General features: G+C 47.9%; 3 protein-coding genes across 3 annotated transcripts in view; all 3 read right to left on the reverse strand.

The window, feature by feature from the left end:
- The window catches only part of sl (small wing phospholipase C gamma 1), a 71,860-nt gene extending 53,080 nt beyond the window's left edge, over positions 1–18,780 (reverse strand). Inside the window, exon 1 of the mRNA XM_011053306.2 lies at positions 18,690–18,780. The gene's annotated coding sequence lies outside the window, so the exon portion shown is untranslated. The remainder of the gene's footprint in view (positions 1–18,689) is intronic.
- On the reverse strand, positions 1,017–4,175 carry LOC147908354 (uncharacterized). The gene is made up of 3 exons (XM_087410095.1): positions 3,962–4,175; positions 3,340–3,813; positions 1,017–3,196 (listed from the first exon to the last, which is right to left on the reverse strand). The coding sequence occupies exons 1-3, from the start codon at positions 4,173–4,175 to the stop codon at positions 1,017–1,019; spliced, it is 2,868 nt and encodes a 955-aa protein (XP_087266221.1).
- On the reverse strand, positions 4,210–5,523 carry LOC147908355 (uncharacterized). Its single transcript, XM_087410096.1, has one exon. The coding sequence runs from the start codon at positions 5,521–5,523 to the stop codon at positions 4,210–4,212; it is 1,314 nt and encodes a 437-aa protein (XP_087266222.1).
- Positions 18,781–20,128: the final 1,348 nt, after the last annotated feature.

Raw genomic sequence — 20,128 nt, forward strand, 5'->3', positions numbered from 1 at the left:
TGTGATGCACGACAGTGAAGAGAACTCCGTTTCGTTTAATTTAACAAAAGAATTTTCTTTAATATAATCAGTTACAGAGTCAAAAAATATAATTAATTAAAAATTAGATTAACAAACTTCAAATGCGGTCACCCTTTCCAAAATTGTATTTGAAATCGCGGTGATGGAAAATCTCGGCGATTTTCTCGGAAAGAGTCGTTTTATCGCGATTTTACTAAGCGGTTAGCACGGCGATTTTACGAGACGGTATAGTAGCGAGACTATGATTCTAAGAACTCGAAGAACTTTTAGAAATAAGAACTCTAAGAAGTCTAAGAATTCTAAGCGGTGTAGACTATTTTAGTAATCTGCGCAATCTGCCCTGCGAACCGGCGAGATTGAAGCATTTATTACTTCCGGTCCGGGCTTTCTTCTTGGGAGAAATCCAATTAAATTTTGCCACAATCGTAATTATCACGTGGCATTGGTTGTACGAAATTGATTGGCGCATTCGATTCTCATCTCATCAGCGACGTTCAACGTAACAGTCATGCGCGACAGAAAATCCGTACGCGGGATTGGTGATAGCGCGTGACGTATTCGTCGGCGCGGCGCTCGCGTGCGCGAGTTGAATTGTTCTAGAACTTTCGATGGTCCGTTGTCGGTGCCTGTTTGCGTGAACCGAATTGTTTTGAAAAGTCTAAAGAACAATGAATCCCTGACTTTGACGAGGTTTAATGTCAGGCTCGAGATGAAATCACGAGCTCGCCTTGTGCGTGCGTTCAATAACAATTACTGTCGGTCGACCGAAGGAATTCTTACCTTTTTTTTGAATTACCGATCTCAAACATCCCGCTCGCCTCGTCATCTCCGTGATGATATATGTATAAGGTTACGCATAGAGATTACAAAAAAAACAGTAAACGCGAAAATAAAACAAGCGATACAATACAATGAATTCGTGGAAGAACTTGAGCCGTAAGCGAGAGTTATCTGATAAATAACATTGACGAAATGATTCATGAAAGTACAAGCGATCAATTCAAGCTCTTCTTTACATTTGATGCACTGGCGTGCGAGATAAACGCGTTAGCCTCTTCTGGCAATAAAACTAGTTTGACTAGAGGACGAATTAATTCGGATGAGGCGGTTTTGACTGTAACCACTCGCATTACGCCGTCGTCTCCAGGATGCAGCTGCGTGATCCGTGCCAGTGGCCACTTATTTGGCGGTGAGAGCTCGGAACGCAGGATGCATAGCGATCCAAGGCGTGGTGGCAAAGCGTCCTTGGTCCATTTCGGTCTGGTAGCCAGAGTGTGTAAATACTCGCGTGACCATCTCTGCCAGAAGTGGTCTCGCATTCTCTGAATAAGTTGCCACCTGGAAAGCAAGTTCTCCTTCTCGTTCGACAAGGATGGCTCAGGAATGGCCAGCAGTGGTGCCCCGATGAGCAGGTGACCTGGTGTCAGAGCCGTGAGGTCGTCGGAGTCGTCTGAGAGGGCATGCATGGGCCGGGAGTTCAGGCATGCCTCCACTTGTGCGAGCAGGGTGCTCATTTCCTCGTAGGTGAGCCTGGTTTCGCCGATGGTTCGGCGCAGGTGATACTTAGCCGATTTCATGGCCGCCTCCCAGAGTCCACCAAAATGAGGTGCCGAAGGGGGATTGAAATGCCAACGGATCCCCTCCGATGTAGCCACGTGTGCGATTTTTCGTTCTTCTGCCGAGGAGGCTCGAAGCATCTCGCGAAGTTGCCGGTCGGCGCGCAAAAAATTGGTGCAATCAGAATATATGTCCGAGCACAGTCCTCGGCGAGATGTGAATCGACGGAGAGCAGCCAGGAAGGCGTCGGTGGTGTATGCTGAAACAGCCTCAAGGTGAACGGCCTTGGAGCTAAAACAAACAAAAACTGCGATGAATGCTTTGTGAGCGCTGTGCCCCCGCCCTTTGCTCGTCCTGATGAAAATAGGCCCGGCGTAGTCGATGCCCACGTGAAGAAATGGGCGTGCAGGAGTCACTCTCCCTGGAGGAAGGTTCCCCATTTTTGGTTGCGGAGTGGCAGCCCTCCACCGTGTGCACGTCACGCATTGATGCAGCCATCGCTTGACTACAGCTCGACCTTGTGGAATCCAGAATCGGAGGCGTAGCAATCCCAGGGTCATCTGGACTCCTCCGTGGAGAGTACGGCGATGGTAGGCTTCCACCAGCAGGCGAGTGAGCCATGACCTTGGAGGCACGATGATCGGATGTCGCTTGTCGAACGACAGCGCTGCGTGCTTGAGGCGCCCTCCAACTCGCAGAACTCCGTGCTCGTCCATGCACGGGCTGAGGGTTCGCAGATGGCTGGATCTGGCAAGGTCGCGCTTGTCTTCGAGAGCTGCTCTCTCCTCTTGGTAATGCCGTGACTGCGCTATGCGTATCCACCTGATGAGCGCCGCGTCGAGTTCGGCTGGGAGAAGCGCCGACCCGTTGTGCTGACCGTTCACAGCACCGACCGCGTGCCTGCGGTGACGCCAACGCACGCACCAGGAAGTCACCCTGAGCAGCTGGTGAAGCGTCGAGAATCTGAGCAGTTCTTCCGGCTCGAGGTTGCTTCTGACGACTGCTGCGAGTGTTGTGGCCCGCCGCTCTGGTACGTCCTTGAGTGGCTCGAGGTTGACGCTTGGCCATAGCGACGAATTCCCGCCCAACCAGGCCGGGCCCGTCCACCATAAGGAATGGCTGAGGAGCTCACTTGGTGTCAGTCCCCGGGAGGCACAGTCAGCAGGGTTCTCCTTGCCTGGAACGTGGCGCCATTGAGCCTCTGGAAGCTGCTGCTGGATTCGTGACACCCTGTTGGCCACGTACGTTTTCCAGCGCGAGGCGTGACCTCGAATCCAGTGGAGCGTGACCTTGGAGTCGGACCACAGGATCACTGGCGTTGTCGCCAGGTTTAGCACAGAGCGCGTGTGCACGAGCACGCTTGTAAGCAAGGCGGCGGCGCAGAGTTCGAGTCGCGGGAGAGAAACGAGCTTGATCGGCGCGACCTTGCTTTTGGCGGTCAACAACAGAGTCTTCGTGTGGTTGTTTGCGGTGATACGGAGGTACACCACGGCGGCGTAACCTCTTTCGGATGCGTCTGCGAAGCCGTGCAGTTCGAGTTGAGAGCTCGTGTCGCCGGTGCCGAGCCAGCGGCCGACTCTGAGCTTCTCAAGCAGTGGAAGCTCTTCCCAGAGTTCCACTTTTCAGAGATGGTTGAGGGCAATGGTGTGTCCCACTCTAGCTGTTGCAGCCAGGCCGACTGAATCAGAATTTTAGCTTGAATGGTCACTGGAGCCAGTCATCCGAGCGGGTCGAAGAGTCGAGCGGTCTCCGACAGCAGACTTCTCTTGGTGAACGTGACGACGGTGCGACGAGGAACAGAGAAGGCGAATTCGTCCCTGGTTGGATACCAGCGCAATCCCAGCGTGGAGTGGTTTCCTAGGTCCCACGACCGCGAGTCTCTGGTGAGACAGTACTCAGGCGGAATGTCGCGAAGAAGTTCCTGACAGTTGGCGGCCCACTTTCGGAGAGAGAACCCGCCCGCCATGCAGAGGTTGCGTAGCTCGACTTGGAGCGCGATAGCGTCGTCTTTATCGTGCGCTCCGGTTACGATATCGTCGACGTAGCAGTCGTGTCGTAACGCACTCGCGCCTCGAAGGAAACGCGGTCCGTCGTCATCGGCGAGCTGACGCAGCGTGCGAATGGCGAGAAATGGCGCGCAAGCGAGACCGTAAGTAACCGTTTTTAATGTGAACTCGCGTATAGGCTCATCAACGCGGTGTCGCCACAGGATGCACTGATGCCTATGATCGATGCCTATCGTCGGGATGCACAAGAATTTGCCGATACATCTTCTCGATGTCGGCCACTAGCGCGTATCGGTGCCACCGCCACCGCAAAAGTACGTTCGCGAGGGGTGGCAGCAGGTTAGCCCCCACCAGCAGATGATTGTTAAGTGACTCACCTGACCTTGCACGCTGCGATCCGTTAAAGACGACCCTCAGCTTAGTCGTGGTGCTGAACTCATGAAGGACGCCGTGATGTGGAAGGTAGCACCGATCTTCGCTGGAATTCGGAGGTTCTGGCGCCAATTCCATGTGACCTTGGTCCTCGTAGTCCTTCAGGAAGGCTCGGTAGAGATCGCCGAATCGTGCGTCTCTTTCGCAGCGTCGCTCCATGGCGACTAAGAGTCGTTGCGCAGGTCTTCGCGTCTCAGCTAGCGTCGTCGGCGGAGATGCAAAAGGTAGTCGCACTACGTATCTTCCCTCGGCAATGCGTTGGTGCTGCAGCGAAGATGTCCTCGCATTGCTGCTCCTTTGGCGTGAGAGCGACGGGAGCAGGCACTTCTCGTTCCTGCTCCCAGAAGCGGTCGGCCAGCTCGTGATCTGCTGTGCACTGAAGCGAGTGGCGTTGTGCTGAGTTGGTTACTTGGTCGCAACCTCCCGACAAGATCCAGCCGAGCAGCGTCTTTTGAGCGATAGGCGCTTGGGGGCCTCCCTTGCGGAGACCATCCTGGAGAATGATTGAGCATACTTCCGCTCCAAAAAGCAGCTCAATAGCGTCGTTTGCTGTGTAGTCGGGATCAGCCAATTGGAGCCCCTTTAGATGTGGCCACTCCGTTCTGATCCTTGCGTGAGAGCTTTGATAAAGCGACAGACGTGGCAGAACAAAGGCTCCGACGGTGAAGTCGGTCCTTGTTGTTAACGAGGTCACCTTGAGAGTCACCTTTCCCCGGCTGGGCCCGGAGCTTTTGCCGCTGATGCCGATGACCTCGATTGAGGATCGAGAGCGTGGCAAGCGTAGGTGTTGGACCAGAGCCTCGGAAATTAGAGAAATTTCCGAACCTTGGTCGATGAGCACGCGTGTGGTGTGCTGATTGCCGTGACGATCAGCGATGGAAACTCGCGCCGTTGCGAGCAAAATGGCCTTGTGGTTGTTGTCGCGTCGCACTGCCGACAGTGAGCTGACCTCTTGAGATTTCGGTGAAACGTACGCGTCGTGTAACATTGAGTGGTGACGAGACTTACACGTAGCGCACGTTCTTGTCGACTGGCACTTCGCGAAAGTATGAGAGCCGAGACAGTTGAAGCACAGCTTGTGAGTTTCGGCGACGGCCTTGCGGTCGACAGCGGATTTCTTCTTGAATTCTTCACACGTCATCACGTGGTGCTTACTCTTGCATAGGACGCATTGAGAATACTCGGTGTGTTTCTTGACGTGATGCGACTTGGCGGATCGCGACGGGTTGTCGGAGACCTTGAGCGATTTTGGTTTGGCGGCTTTGAGGGTACGTGCCCTTTGGTTTATGAAGTCCATCAGCTCTTTATGAGTGGGCATGTCGCTCGAGGCGCTTGAGAGTGACTCCCATTCCAGGCGAGTTCTTGGATCGAAGAGCTCGACGACAAGATGATTTAGTATATCGAAACCATGAGAGGCGATAGGCCTTTCAATGCTCTCCTGGCCGTTGACTACCCTGGTCACGGCGTTGAAGATGCGGCTGAGCTCCTCCTCAGTTTCGTTCTTCATCTTAGCCACGGCGGTGAACTTGGAGAAATTGGAGCGTGATAACTCTCTCTTATTTTCGTACTGTGCGCTCAGCAGCTCCCATGCGCGTGGGTAGTTGTCTCCGGTCACTGCTAGCGATCAGTTCATCAGCAGGACCCTCCAGGCAAGTTTTCAGGTAATGAAATTTCTCGATTGCTGAGATTGATGAATTGTCTCCCACAATGAATCGGAAGAGGTCTCGGAATATAGGCCAGTCTTCGTATGCGCCAGAGAACGAATTAATCTTGAGGCGAGGCAGCGACGGTTTCCCGGAAGACTAATTACCTTCTGTTTTGGAAGCTGAGCTCGGTTCCTTCACCTTGAGTTTCCGAACATAGTCGAGAAGGAGGCTTCGTTGCGTGATGTACGTCACTCTTGCTGAGTTAGCGACTCTGGTCGAGTTGTATTCGCTCTCCGCGAATGCATCTTCAAGATGCTCTATGATGAGTTCATGCTGAGCCTCAAATTTCTCCCACAATCCATCCAGAAGACCGATGACTGTCTCGGCGGCTGCCAGCGTAATGTTCGCTGCGCCGAGCTCCTCCAGATCTGATACTGACTGAGCCATGCGATCACGAAGGTCGTCTTGCTTCGTCAGCAAATTCTGCAGTTTCTTACCCATCACTCACTCTTTCTTTTCAGCACTAGCAAACTGAACGCGATGCACTCGACACTGCGGATGCCGGCGAGCATCCGGCTCGAAGGATCAGAAAATGTGCGAGAGCGCACCGCGCGGAAAGATTCGAGTGAGAGAACGGCACAAGGTGATGTGATGCACGACAGTGAAGAGAACTCCGTTTCGTTTAATTTAACAAAAGAATTTTCTTTAATATAATCAGTTACAGAGTCAAAAAATATAATTAATTAAAAATTAGATTAACAAACTTCAAATGCGGTCACCCTTTCCAAAATTGTATTTGGAATCGCGGTGATGGAAAATCTCGGCGATTTTCTCGGAAAGAGTCGTTTTATCGCGATTTTACTAAGCGATTAGCACGGCGATTTTACGAGGCGGTATAGTAGCGAGACTATGATTCTAAGAACTCGAAGAACTTTTAGAAATAAGAACTCTAAGAAGTCTAAGAATTCTAAGCGGTGTAGACGGTATAAGCGGGGAGACTATTTTAGCAATCTGCGCAATCTGCCCTGCGAACCGGCGAGATCGAAGCATTTATTACTTCCGGTCCGGGCTTTCTTCTTGGGAGAAATCCAATTAAATTTTGCCACAATCGTAATTATCACGTGGCATTGATTGTACGAAATTGATTGGCGCATTCGATTCTCATCTAGCGACGTTCAACGTAACAGTCATGCGCGACAGAAAATCCGTACGCGGGATTGGTGATAGCGCATGACGTATTCGTCGGAGCGCGGCGCTCGCGTGCGCGAGTTGAATTGTTCTAGAACTTTCGATGGTCCGTTGCCGGTGCCTGTTTGCGTGAACCGAATTGTTTTGAAAAGTCTAAAGAACAATGAATCCCTGACTTTGACGAGGTTTAATGTCAGGCTCGAGATGAAATCACGAGCTCGCCTTGTGCGTGCGTTCAATAACAATTACTGTCGGTCGACCGAAGGAATTCTTACCTTTTTTTTGAATTACCGATCTCAAACAATAATAATCCCCCCCAAAATTCCCCAAATTAATCTTAATTATTGTATGAAGCATCTTCACATAGAAAAGAGCACGTTTATATAATTACAACACACGACTGTTGAATTTAATTTCAACTAGATGTAACTCTGCGTTTTAAGAATATTATTGAATTACTGAAGATGGCCAGATTGTGGCCGAAACGTTTAATGTTTTAATTAATGTAATAATAATTAAATATTAAACTATAACTTATGCTGTGGTTTCTTATGCTCTTCTTTTTATACGTTTGAAAAATTTCATTACCTGAGATCTTTCTTAAAGGACACTGCCTCTGATATAATTAAATCCATAGAGACCACTGCAGCCAATTATCATGAAGCATGGGCGGCGGTCGAAGAACGTTTCGACAATCAGAGATGGATATTCAAAAACGTGTTCGCGCTTTATTTGAAGTACCGGCTGTACGTAAGGAAAATCACAGCATGACTCGTGAATTATTAGACACTATTCTTAAACATTTGCGCGCACTCAAGGCCCTCGGAAGGCCTACTAATTATTGGGATGATTTAATTATTCATCTTATCATTTGTAAGTTGGATGTAATTACCAGCAAGGCGTGGGAATTAAGTATCAAGGGAAAAGAGCTGCCAGATTTAAAGAGCTTAATAGAATTCTTGACTCTCCGATGCCAGGCATTGGAATCAGTACATGGTAGATTTTACAATAGCGTAACAAGTAGTATCAAATCAAAGCATAATAGCAATTCAAGGTCCACGTCTGTCGCAAATGTCGCTACATCCAATCTTTCTTGTGTTGTTTGCAAGGAAAACCATTCAATATATCATTGTAAAAAATTCCTCAATTTATCGGTTGAAGATAGAATTAAGGCCGCGAAATATTTATGTCTCAATTGTTTAAGAACATACATCAAGCGAAAGCATGTAATTCGAGTATGTGCCGAAAATGTGGCAAAAAACATAACACATTGTTACACCTAAGTGCTCCGAATAGTTCGGATATATCGTGATCAAGCACGCAAGCAGCGAGTCAAGCCATCAATCTTCCATTCCCCGTCGCCACGCAATGTACATCGTTCGTTAAATATTTTATTATCTACTGCAATTATCCATGCATACGATTCCAATAATCAAATTCATTCATGTCGAGCATTACTTGACAGCGGTTCTCAAATGAATTTCATAACGAAGGAGTTGGCAAATCGCTTAAAACTTAGGGAGCGACCTCTTGATGTATCGGTGGCGGGAGTTATGGATGAAATAATCCACGCTAATAGAGTAGTTAATCTTTGCGTCAAATCACGTTTTAATAATTTCTCTGAAAAAATGGACTGCGTGGTGCTTCCAAAAATAACACAGCAGTTGCCACAGCACTTCATATCCATGCAAAGTGTGTCTGTTCCAAAAACATATAAAACTCGCTGATCCTAGTTTTAACGTATCAGCAAACATTGATATGTTAATCGGGGCCGAGTCCTTCTGAAGACTCATTTGTGCGGGTCAGATCAAACAATCAAAAAATCAGCCGACTTTGCAAAAGACACATTTTGGATGAATCATTTCTGGTATCACACCAAGTGACATAACCGGATCTGTTTCTTCTCTTAATTTTCATTTAACCTCAATGACTTAAGGCTCACATTGAATCGGTTTTGGGAGGTTGAAACATGATACCACTCCTAAACCATTTTCTCTCGAGAAAAAGGCTTGTGAAGAGTCATTCCTGCAAGGCGTAAAGCGTAATTTAGAAGGTCGTTTTATCGTTAAGTTGTCAACAAAGCAAGACAAACTAGATGAATTGGAAGAATCCAAGGACATCGCTTTAAAACATTTCAAATCTTTGGAGAAGCGGCTCATCGCTCAACCCCGCATGTACGATGAATACAAGAAGTTCATGGATGAATACAGGCGCTTGAATCACATGAAGGAGGTGACCAGTAGCGACGATGGCTCTCCAGCTTTCTATCTTCCACATCATGCTGTACAAAATGAAACGAGCTCCACTACCAAGTTCCGGGTAGTATTTGACGGCTCATGCAAGACCACGACCGGACTATTTTTAAACGACACGTTGAGAGTAGGACCCACACTACAAGAGGATCTCTTTTCCATTTTGGTCAGATTCCGAACATTCAAAATCGCTCTCACAGCCGATATAGCAAAGATGTATCGGCAAGTTCTGGTCGGTTCAACTCAGACACCATTGCAATATATTTTCTGGCAAGAGTCGCCAGATGAGCCCATCAAAACTTTCGAGTTACTCACTGTCACTTATGGTATGTCATCAGTATCGTTTTTGGCTATCAAAGCACTGAGAAAGTTAGCGGAGGACAGCGGATTGCTATCCGAAAGCGTCACAAATAGCATTGAGGGATTTTTACGTGGATGATCTCGTCACGGGGACTGACTCAATAGATGAAACTCTGTCTATCAAAAAAGAGATCACTGCATTGCTGCAGGACGGGAAATTCGAGCTTAGAAAATGGGCATCCAATGCTCTTGTCCTCCAGGATCGAAATTCCAGCGAGCCAAGAAAATTCACCTTATCCTCAAACAAGAACTCCGAGAAAAAGGCTTTAGGCATTGCATGGGATTGCCAAGCTGACGTATTCAAGTATTCGTCCATCAATCATCTGCCTCCTCTGGAGACGCCTAAACGAAGTATTTTATGACGCATATCTCTCATTTTTGACCCATTAGGGCTAGATCCAGTTACATTACTTGCCAAATCCATCATGCCGGACCTCTGGCGATTCAAGCTTGATTGGGATGAATCGATTCCCTTGGAATTACATACCAAATGGAAGCGCTTCGAAATGGAGTTACAGGAACTGCATGGCATACGCATTCCTCGTCTTGTCACAACCACAGAACAATATACCAATTTGGAGTTACATGGGTTCTCGGACGCTAGCGAAATTGCATACGGAGCATGCATCTATTTACGCTCCACTTCAATCAACAGTGCTTATCGCACACACCTACTGTGCTCCAAGTCCAGAGTAGCACCATTGAAGAGTCTGTCGCTTCCGCGCCTCGAGTTATGTGGTGCATTGCTACTGGCTCGTCTTATCAACAAGATCTCAAAATGTCTCATCTGTCCAATAGCATCCATTCATTTATGGACGGATTCTACAATTGTACTATTATGGTTGCAATCGTGCAGTCGAGCCTGGTCAACCTTTGTGGCAAATCGCATTGTTGAGATACAGGAATTAACATCGATTCAGCAATGGAATCACGTTCCAAGTCAGGACAATCCCGCGGACCTACTGTCCCGGGGCATCATGCCGGGTTCCCTGGCGCAATGGAGATCTGATGGTCGGGACTCTCCTGGCTGGAACGTGACAGAGAAAGCTGGCCTCAAGAAGCTCTACCTGCAGACGTGGCCAGCGTCCCTGGGCGAAAATTTAAGCTATCACCGCAGTGAGCATTGGTGCTCACATAAGAGCCGGACATATTCAAACTTTAACAGGCTCATTCGAGTCTTTGCGTACATGATTTGTTTTGCAAAAGGATCCAAGAGTTCAAAGGATTTATCCGACCATTCTAAGGAGATCTCATCTTTGCGAAATAATGCGAGAAATCATCTTTGCGACATTCCTATACCTTTCAGTGAGTAGCAACAGGCAATTTATCGTCTAATCAAAATAATACAAACGAGACATTTTCCAAGTGAAGTGAAAGCACTTAGCAACCACAAGGCTGTTCCTACAAACAGTTCTATCTTAAAATTAAATCCATTTCTTGACAATTCTGGCATCTTACGTGTCGGCGATCATTTGAGAGAATTCTCTTTACTTTATGCCTCCAAACATCCCATGCTGTTGTCTGGAAATCATCCATTTTCCCGCTTAATTGTGATACACGAGCATGAAAGGCATTTTCATGCCGGACCACAGGCTACTCTGGCCGCGGTGCGGCTCACTTCGGCGCGTAACGTCATTCGACAAATTCTCAGGAGATGTATCGTCTGTTTCAAGAGTTCACCAAAACTTCCGCTATTATGAGAAACTTGCCTGAACCGCGGGTTAAAATTTCTTCGAAAATATTTGATCAATGTGGAGTGGACTATGCCGGCCTCCTCTATTACAAGGAAGATACTAGAAGATCCATTAAGTTGATGAAATGCTATATCGCAATTTTTATTTGTTTGGCCACCAAGGCGATTCATATCGAGTTGGCGTCTAACTTGTCGTCAGAAACATTTCTACGTCTTCAGGAGGTTCGTAGCAAGAAGAGGTTGCCCTTCGGACATCTTTTCTGACAATGGACTAAACTTCGTCGAGCGCGAATTGAGCGAATTGGGAGAGCTGCTGCGTGATGAGTCAACTCAACAACATATCCAGGATCAAACACTAAATTTAGGAGTGCAATGGCACTTTATCCCACCACCATGGAGGTTTATGGGAGGCCGCCGTGAAGGCGAGTAAGCGACATTTGTCTCGCATTATAAAGAATTCCAATTTGAAACGCGAGGAGCTGGAAACATTGCTCATCCAGAAGCGATATTGAATTCGCGTCCTCTCACCTCTCTTTCTGAGGACCCCAACGACTTCACCTCTCTAACTCCCGGATACTTTTTAGTGGGTACACTTCTCACAGCGTATCCAGAGCCATCCTTGGACGAAGTAAACTCTCCCGATGGCAGTACATACAGCTATTGTGACAACATTTTTGGAAACGATGGACTCGCGAGTACCTTCACCAATGCCAGAAACGTAACAAGTGGCAAATAAACGAACCGTCCGTACATGTCGGCCAAATGATTATCATCAAGGAAGACAACACTCCTCCACTATCATGGCCTCTGGAAAGAATTCAAGACAAACATTCAGGCAAGAATACCATAGCACGCGTTGTAACGATGCGTACTGCTAACGGCAGTTACAAGCGACCGATTACTCGTCTCTGTCTATTTCCAATTGAAAACTAAGGTCTGGTTATGACATTGAAAATTTGACGTTTTTTGTGTATCTCTTGGTGTTCATGTTTATGTCTTAGTATTATTATCTTCATCATTGACAACATGATGTTATTTTGTTGATCAAACATATTCATTTTGTATTTATTGAAAGGCAATTCTTTCAAGGGCGGCGGTATGTCAGTGTTTAGCTCAGCGTGTGATGCCAGCCCGTTTGCGAGGTGATTGCGACGTGTTTGCGGCATGAATGCGGTGCACACAGTGCCGTGTCGCTGATGGGACCCACCGAGGGGGAGGGCATGCGCGCGACTATGCTGCTTGCGGATCCGCGCTTCTAGAAGATTTTCGGCGCTTCCGTGTGCGACCTCCTTGCGATGAACACGTACAAGATCGGTGCACAAACCGTTTTTATTCTTTTGACCTGATAGTATACGACGCGAGTGCAATTCAAGAAATAATAAAGTATTTTATATCAAAGGTTTCATCTTTTATCACGCGCAGCCAATTCTTTCGAACAAGCCATAAGGCATGAGACACAAGTCTCCGACTACGAGAAAACAGCGTTTCACATAACGCAACGAGGACACCGAGGTCCTCTCCCTAATAGAGATAATATCAAGATTTTTAATGAAGAAAAGAATCACAATGAGCGATTAATCTCAGAGTGATTAATTTTTATTTACATTAAGAAACAAAAGAATGATTTAAATTTACAAGAGGATACTGAAATGTTGGATTCTTTGTACCATGATTTATTTGAAGAAGATTGATTTTTCCAAGTTTTATAGTTAATGCACATACTTCGTTATTATAACTTGTTTGACTTTCTGTTTCCTTTTATTTATTTTATTTCTCACCACTTTGTAACGACAATTTCATTTTGACAATTTCATCTGTCACACACTTTTGAAATGTCTTACGTACGTTCTAAATTATCGATCCATTTGATCATCGTCAATATGCAATGTAAGTTTATCCAGTTCTTTAATGATTTCTTGTATTAGTATTTTAAGTTTTTTATTATTATTTTATGTTATTGTATTATATATTGCAGATAATGTAATTGTTTGAATATTCACCCAGAAATAGATTGAAATTTTTTTCTATCCGAATGCGTATTTTAAATAATGAATACTTTTTTTGGATTTAATTGGATTCAATTGGATTTAATTGGATGCAATTGGATTGAAAAACTGCATTTCCTATTTAAAATTTTGAATTGAACAATATTCACAATGTGTATGTTGTGCACAGAAAAAGCTAATATTATTTTTAGATTGAAAAGCATAGAGATATGCTCCATGCAATTCCTATAAATGAATAAAAATGCATTCAGGATTGAAAAGCATTCATTTTAACATTCATGAATCAATATTTCTGAAAATCTGAATTCAATTTTTCATTTCAATTCATTTCAATCCATTTTCATTTGCTGGGATATTATAAAATGCCTGCCAGGTGTAGTGTTCTCAGATGCATCAACTCAAATAAAAAAGGATACTGCTGCATAACAAATGCCCACGATCTGAAGTTGAGATAAAAATGGATTGATGCTGTCAGAATTTTTGATTGGAAATTTCCAAAATCAGCTATGTGTGAGGTCAGTATCAAAGCATACAAATGTTTTATAATATAACTCTCGTAAACACCAACAAAAATAACATCAATATTATAATTTCTCACTCAATGTCAAATTTAATGCAAGTGTATGTAATGAATACGTAGTTGCGTGAAAAATTTTAACATATGTTATGTTAATGATAATTGATAGGACAGATATTTTTCTTTAACGTGTATCTCTTATTTTTTAGGTTTATTTCCATTCATCAAAATTTCATTCATCAGAAATTAAGTAGAGAAAAATATCTGTCCTATCAACTACTATTAACTACTACGCAACATCAATATGTTATAATTTTTCATGCAATTATGTAACCGTTACATATACTTGCATTATATTGAATATAATATATTGATATTGAGTGAGAAAACATATTATAACATTGATGTTATTTTTGTTGGCGTTTGTTGATTATGATTCATTATTGCTATGTGTATGAAATAGTATATAGGTCAGAGTACGTTAGTTCCTTTTATTTTCGACCATCTCACTGATTGCATGCGCGCGCAGTCCTTCTTGGCTGTGATTGGCCTTCCATAGATAAAGGATAAAATTTTTGATTGGAGACAGAGGCAGTGGTGTCAAAAACGAGACTGGAATCAGGGAGTCCGAGGCACAGTATAATCATAGCGACACTAGCGACAGTGAACTTTTTTGTGATCTATAATTTTTAGTGCGCATGTATCGGTTTGTATACTTAGGAATATGACGGACGTATTAGAAGCTTGATAGAAATTCAAATTATATTTAAGAGCCTATCATACTGTGTACACTTCACAACATGGCGGTAAATCATGTGACTCAAGAACACTTACATCAAAGATGCTTGACATTCAGTGCGCTACTGGGCTATGATTATACAGTGTCCGAGATACGTCACTGCATATAATTGACGAAGCATGTCCGTGAGCGCTCGAAGTTTCGGGCTGCCTCGGAGAGTGATTTTGCCTCGCTATAATATTGGGCATGGGAATAAGTTTCCGCCCATTGCAGAAAGATGTCATTAGTAGCATTGCTCGTGTGGCTGTTGGAGCGACTGCTGTGCAATATGGCGCCGATGATTATCAAAGGCGAAGAACAATTGGCGGGAAATCGTTAGGTTGAGAATGAGTGCTACTCACTGCTTCTGATTTTTATGCCATAAGGCGATTTAATATAAACTTGATATTAAACTAACTAAATTTTTCCAATCATTTTTTTTTTTTTGAGGGACAATTCCCCTCTGAGGTAATACAAACAATAAGCGGCTAAGCCGCGCGTTAAATATATATATATATACATTTGCGGGGGACAAAAGCCCCCCCGCATAGGCAATTAAAACTAAGGGGCTGGGGGACAAGCCCCCCAGCCTGAGCAGAAAAATATCACATATTGACTAATAAAAGTCCCGGAGGAGCGCGTGCGGCAATAAAATAAAATAAATAAATAAAATAAAATAAACAAATATATCACGGACATGCATACTCGTATAAAACATAATATTGTTTTTCGCGGCATTCACACTCGGACGGTCAGGGCCCCACAACAGAAAAGAAAAAAAGATAAATAAAAGAAGAATAAAAGAAAGAAAAGAAGAGGATAAGAAAAAAAGAAAGAAAATAAAGTCAAAGAAAAAAATAAAAATAGCGTAGCTAATAATAAAAAGAAAAATAGAGTAGTACAAAAAGTACGCGAGTAAAAAATATATAAAAATAAAATCAGCAGAGAGGGGCCCGCCCAACAGTCAAATAATAAATATCACAGTAAATGGTTAATATATAATAGTTAGACATTGGGCCACTCTCTCTGCTTGGTTTAAAAAGGGGGGGTCAAGACAAAGACAAAATAATTTACGCGACATTCACACTACCCGGACCGCGACGCGCCGCGTCCTGTGCGCTTCTTTCCTCGGCGAGCCAGCGTCGACGAACCGCTCTCGGCGGCGTCGCGAGGAGATCCCTAGAGGGACGGGAGGGAGCCAGGTACTGGCGGGTGCCGGACACATGCCCCACATATATGTCGCGTGACCAGCGAATGGTATCCCAGACAATGAGGCGCCGCATCATAGCTGCATACTGATTGCCAACCCGCAACAGTCTCAACACCGCCTCATTCCTCGAATCCCACGAGCCGAGGGTCGACAACGAAGGTCGTCATGACGACACGGTACCCTCGCCGCTGTAGCTCTTTTGCCAGAGGCGAGTATTTGGATTTTCCTCGCCCTGGCGTCCTCGAAAGCGGTCCAGCGGTTTTCGAATGGCACAGTGACGTCGCAGATGACGACACTTTTGGAGGGCTCGTGCCTGACCACGAGATCAGGTCGTAGCGACCCCAATTCGTCGCCGACGCCCTCCACCCGCTGATTAACCCGCACTACCTCTGGAAGGCGAGTGGCTTTTCAAAGGCGGTGTAGGACAGCGTCGTGCCTCAGCTGTATCGCAGCGGAGTGGATGCCGCAGTGACAGAGCACGTGGGGTAATGTCTCCGATACCTCACCGCATCGCCGACAGCGCTTGTCGTTGGCCTCCCAACGTCGTGCGCCGTTGAGAGGAAGAACATCTAACCGGGCTTTATGGATAAAGTGCCAGTCAGTGAAGCGAGTGAAGCCGCCGCGGATAAAGTGATTGCTCACTCGGCTCCGCGACGACACCTCGAAGACCTTACTCTGATCAGGCTTGCTAAGCAACCTATTGGCGTAGTGCTCTGCTACAGCTGAGCGCAACCAATTCACTACCTGATCGCGCGCTTCAGGCGGAATTTTGATCGATGCCCCCCTGGACCCTCGACATTCCAATGTCATCTCCTTCGTGGCCTCGACCCACCGCCAACGCAGGGACAACCTCTCGGACTGTCTGAGCGCAGCGTTCCGCGCACTCGACCAGAGCGAAGCCTTCCCTCCGCCTCTCATCCTTTCATTCAGCAAGCCGGATAGGAAGGAGGCGATATCCTCGCAACTAGGGGCGTGGCCGATCAACCACTCCCCTCAGCGATTCCCACGCCAACTTCCTCACGGCGCCATCGCGCGCCGTTAACATATGGTACGCGCGGACAATCGTGAGGACGTCGGCGAGGTCAGAGAGTGGCAGGAGTTCACATCCCCCCAACGGGGCGATATGTAAACTCTCTCCGCGCTTGCTCGCTGAGAGAGGTTGAGCCAGGATTTAACATGCCTACGGATATTAAAGTCCACGGCCGTGAGGGGACCTTTGAACACTCTGGCTCCCCGGAGCAGAAAGTCAAGTCTGGGTAGGATGAATGTCCCCAGCATTTCTCTCTTCTGCCACGGGGCCAGGAGTGAGCGGTCGACAGCGCGCAGGTCCGAGACGATGTCTCCGACGGCGGCGTAGGGTGTCTGGTCCATGGAGAACCCCGTTGGAACGCCAAGGTGGGTGTACTGGCTCACCCTGAGCCAGGGGGTTGATCGTTTCCTCCTGGATTTGGAATGACGTCGGCAGGACCCTGCCGCCATTCCCCGCACCGACGTGCAGGGTGGCACACTTTGCAGGATTGAATCGCAGCCTCACCGACGCTGCCTTCGCTTCCACAGAGGCTAGCATCCTCTCCATCCCCTCGGGCATCTGGGCCAGTAGTGCAATGTCGTCCGCATAAGCCAGTGCCGACCAGGTATTCCCGTGGAGGAAATACCCGTCATTCGTCTCGGCCGCCACACGGACGACCGAATCGATGGCCAGGTTGAAGACTACAGGGCTTAGCGGACAACCCTGGCGGACGCCCGACCGAATGGGGATGGGTGCTGTGTGACCCTCGGTGGTTCGCACCCTCGTTGTGCAACCATCGTACATGGAGTCTCATATCGCTATGAGACTCTGTGGCACCGCGAATCTTAGAAGCGCGCGGCGGATCGTCGCGTGCGGGATCGATCCAAACGCGGACAGATCCAGCCACGCGACGACCGCCTGACGCTTAGAGCGCTTGGCGTGCGTCAGATCCTCCTGCAGGACGAAGTTGTGCTCGTAGTATCCTTCGTCCCGCAGGAAGCCCTTCTGCGCGGAGCAGAGCTTCCCACGGGTGACCGCTCAGTCGGTCAATCGGTCGGCCAAGAGTGCGGCGAAGAGTTTAGGGACGGTGTCCCCCAGAGCGAGAGGACGCCAGTTCTCCAACATGCTCCGGTCTCCTTTTTTGTGTATTAACACGGTGTTGGAGATCTTCCAGGACACGGGTACTGCCTCGACCCGCAGGCAGATGTTGTAGAGCGCCGTGAGGAGTCGCGCTCCCCGGTCCGCCCCACGGTAGGATACACCGTCGGGACCCGGCGCAGAGTTATTCATACGCCGGAGCCACCTCTCGCTCCGCAAGCGGACCCAGGACCGCAGATACCTCGCGCGGACTCGAGAGTTCAGGGCATTCGGTTTCGACGCTGGCGCCAGCCAGGTCTTCCCCGCCGCTGTACAGTCGCTCAAAGTACTCCTGGACCTGACGTTTAGGCACCTGGCACTGGCAGGCCCCTGGAGCACTTCTCGCACTGCCTTGCGGCGGTTCGCCCTGTACAGCGCCTGCAAGCGTTTGGCCTCGCGCACCCAATCCCCGTTCTCCCGACGCTCCGGGGTCAGCCGGCGCTGACCCCGGCCTACCAGCGCCTTCTCTCTCCGGACGCTCACCTCCCTTCACCCCCCGACGCGCACCCGCCTCCCGTGAGCGTACCGAACGATCGCGAGTACGGGCTGCAGTACCAGTGGCCGATGCATCCTCCCCGAAGAATGCCGCGACCGAAGCCGCGAACGCCTCTAGATCCGCAATCGTAGCGACGTCCTTGGTCCGATTGAGCAGCGCGTCGCGGGCGGCCACCCGCTCACGCCTACGCTGCCTCGCCACAGTCGCAGGCGCCGGATGATCCCGCTGATCGACAGGAGCGTCTGGACGCCACCGACCATGATGCTGCCGACCGCCCTCCCCACGGTTGGTTCGCGGTGGCACGATGGATGAAGCGGTTGCTCTCCCTCGAGACATCACACCACGGACATATATGGGAGCATTCGGATGTTCGGCACTTACCTCTCCAGCACCATAACCGATGTCTCCCCCTACGCGATCCTGTGGCGATGTCCCGCGACGGCGCTCCGCCCTTATCGGCAAAATGTTATGGGGCGGAGTTCGGTCCATGCAATTATTGTCGTGCGTGCTGTTAGATTTAGGCTGGTCTCATGACGGTTCGTCGACGCCGCTATCAGTGCAGATAGTGGGGCTATGCGCGGCGAACGCGATGGTCCAGCGGTTGGCGGGGACTCGGAGTTGGAGGGGGATGTATCGTTTAATTGACGCCTTTTCGCTCTTCTCGCTTTCGGCTTCACGCTCATCGTCCACTAACCACCCCACTGGTTGTCCCCCTCGATGACGGGTGTTGTGGGTAGCTGCGCCGCGTCTTTCAGCCGCCGCTCCTCTTGTCCCCGCTCAGGCTCTAGTGACGCTGGTCTTGGTGGGATGAGCGGGGACGTGCTCCTGTCGCCTCTGGATGGTGTGACGACCGCCATTCACGGTGACGTTCCTTCCTCCCCGATGGTCGGGAAGATGCTCGTTTGGGGGAGGCTCGGAGGTCATCAGTCTCCCCGCGGCCCCTGTGAAACCCGTGGATGTTATGGGGCTTCCACAGGTGGTCGTCGCCGTGCAAGTGGTGAAACTAACTAAATACTAAATACAAATATAGATTAGAAAATAGAGACGTGATTGGGCGTGTAAGACTGCTCGGATACCGGCATTGTGTCGCGAAGTACAATACAAGAACTATGAAAATACACTCTAAGAAATATCTAACGACGCTTGTGCGAGAATGCACCGCGCGGAAAGATTCGAGCGAGAGAACGGCACACGGTTGATATGACACACGACAGTAAAGAGAACTCCGTTTCTTTAATTCAACAAAAGAATTTTCTTTAATATGATCAGTTACAGAGTCAGAAAATATAATTAATTAAATATTAAATTAACAGAATATCAAATGCGGTCACCTTTTCCAAAATTGTATTTGGAATCGTGGTAATGGAAAATCTCGGCGATTTTCTCGGCACTTTTGAAAAGATTCGTTTTATAGCAGTTTTCACTAAGCGGTTAGCACGGCGGTTTTACGAAGCGATATAGTAGCGAGACTATGACTCTAAGAACTCGAAGAACTTTTAGAAGTGAGAACTCTAAGAAGTCTAAGAACTCTAAGCGGTGTAAACTGTCTAAGCGGTGTAAACTATCTAAGCAATCTGCCCGGGAGGAACGGCGAGATCGAAGCATTTATTGCTTTCGGTCTGGGCTTTCTTCTTGGGAGAAATCCAATTAAATTTTGCCACAATCGTAATTATCACGTGGCATTGGTTGTACAAAATTGATTGGCGCTTTCGATTCTTTTCTAACGACGTTCAACGTAACAGTCATGCGCGACAGAAAATCCGTACACGGGATTGGTGACAGCGCGTGACGTATTCGTCGGAGCGCGGCGCTCGCGTGCG

This window comes from Acromyrmex echinatior, chromosome 10, assembly GCF_024713525.1.
Source record: "Acromyrmex echinatior isolate Ae372 chromosome 10, ASM2471352v2, whole genome shotgun sequence".
NCBI classification, from domain to species: domain Eukaryota; kingdom Metazoa; phylum Arthropoda; class Insecta; order Hymenoptera; family Formicidae; genus Acromyrmex; species Acromyrmex echinatior.

Coding starts and splice junctions, on each gene's coding strand:
- LOC147908354 (XM_087410095.1), bottom strand. CDS start 4,175: ATGGAGCGACGCTGCGAAAGAGACGCACGATTCGGCGATCTCTACCGA. Junction 3,814..3,961: donor ATCGCAGCGTGCAAGGTCAG/GTGAGTCACTTA, acceptor TCCCGACGATAG/GCATCGATCATAGGCATCAG. Junction 3,197..3,339: donor CGTCACGTTCACCAAGAGAA/GTCTGCTGTCGG, acceptor ATCTCTGAAAAG/TGGAACTCTGGGAAGAGCTT.
- LOC147908355 (XM_087410096.1), bottom strand. CDS start 5,523: ATGAAGAACGAAACTGAGGAGGAGCTCAGCCGCATCTTCAACGCCGTG.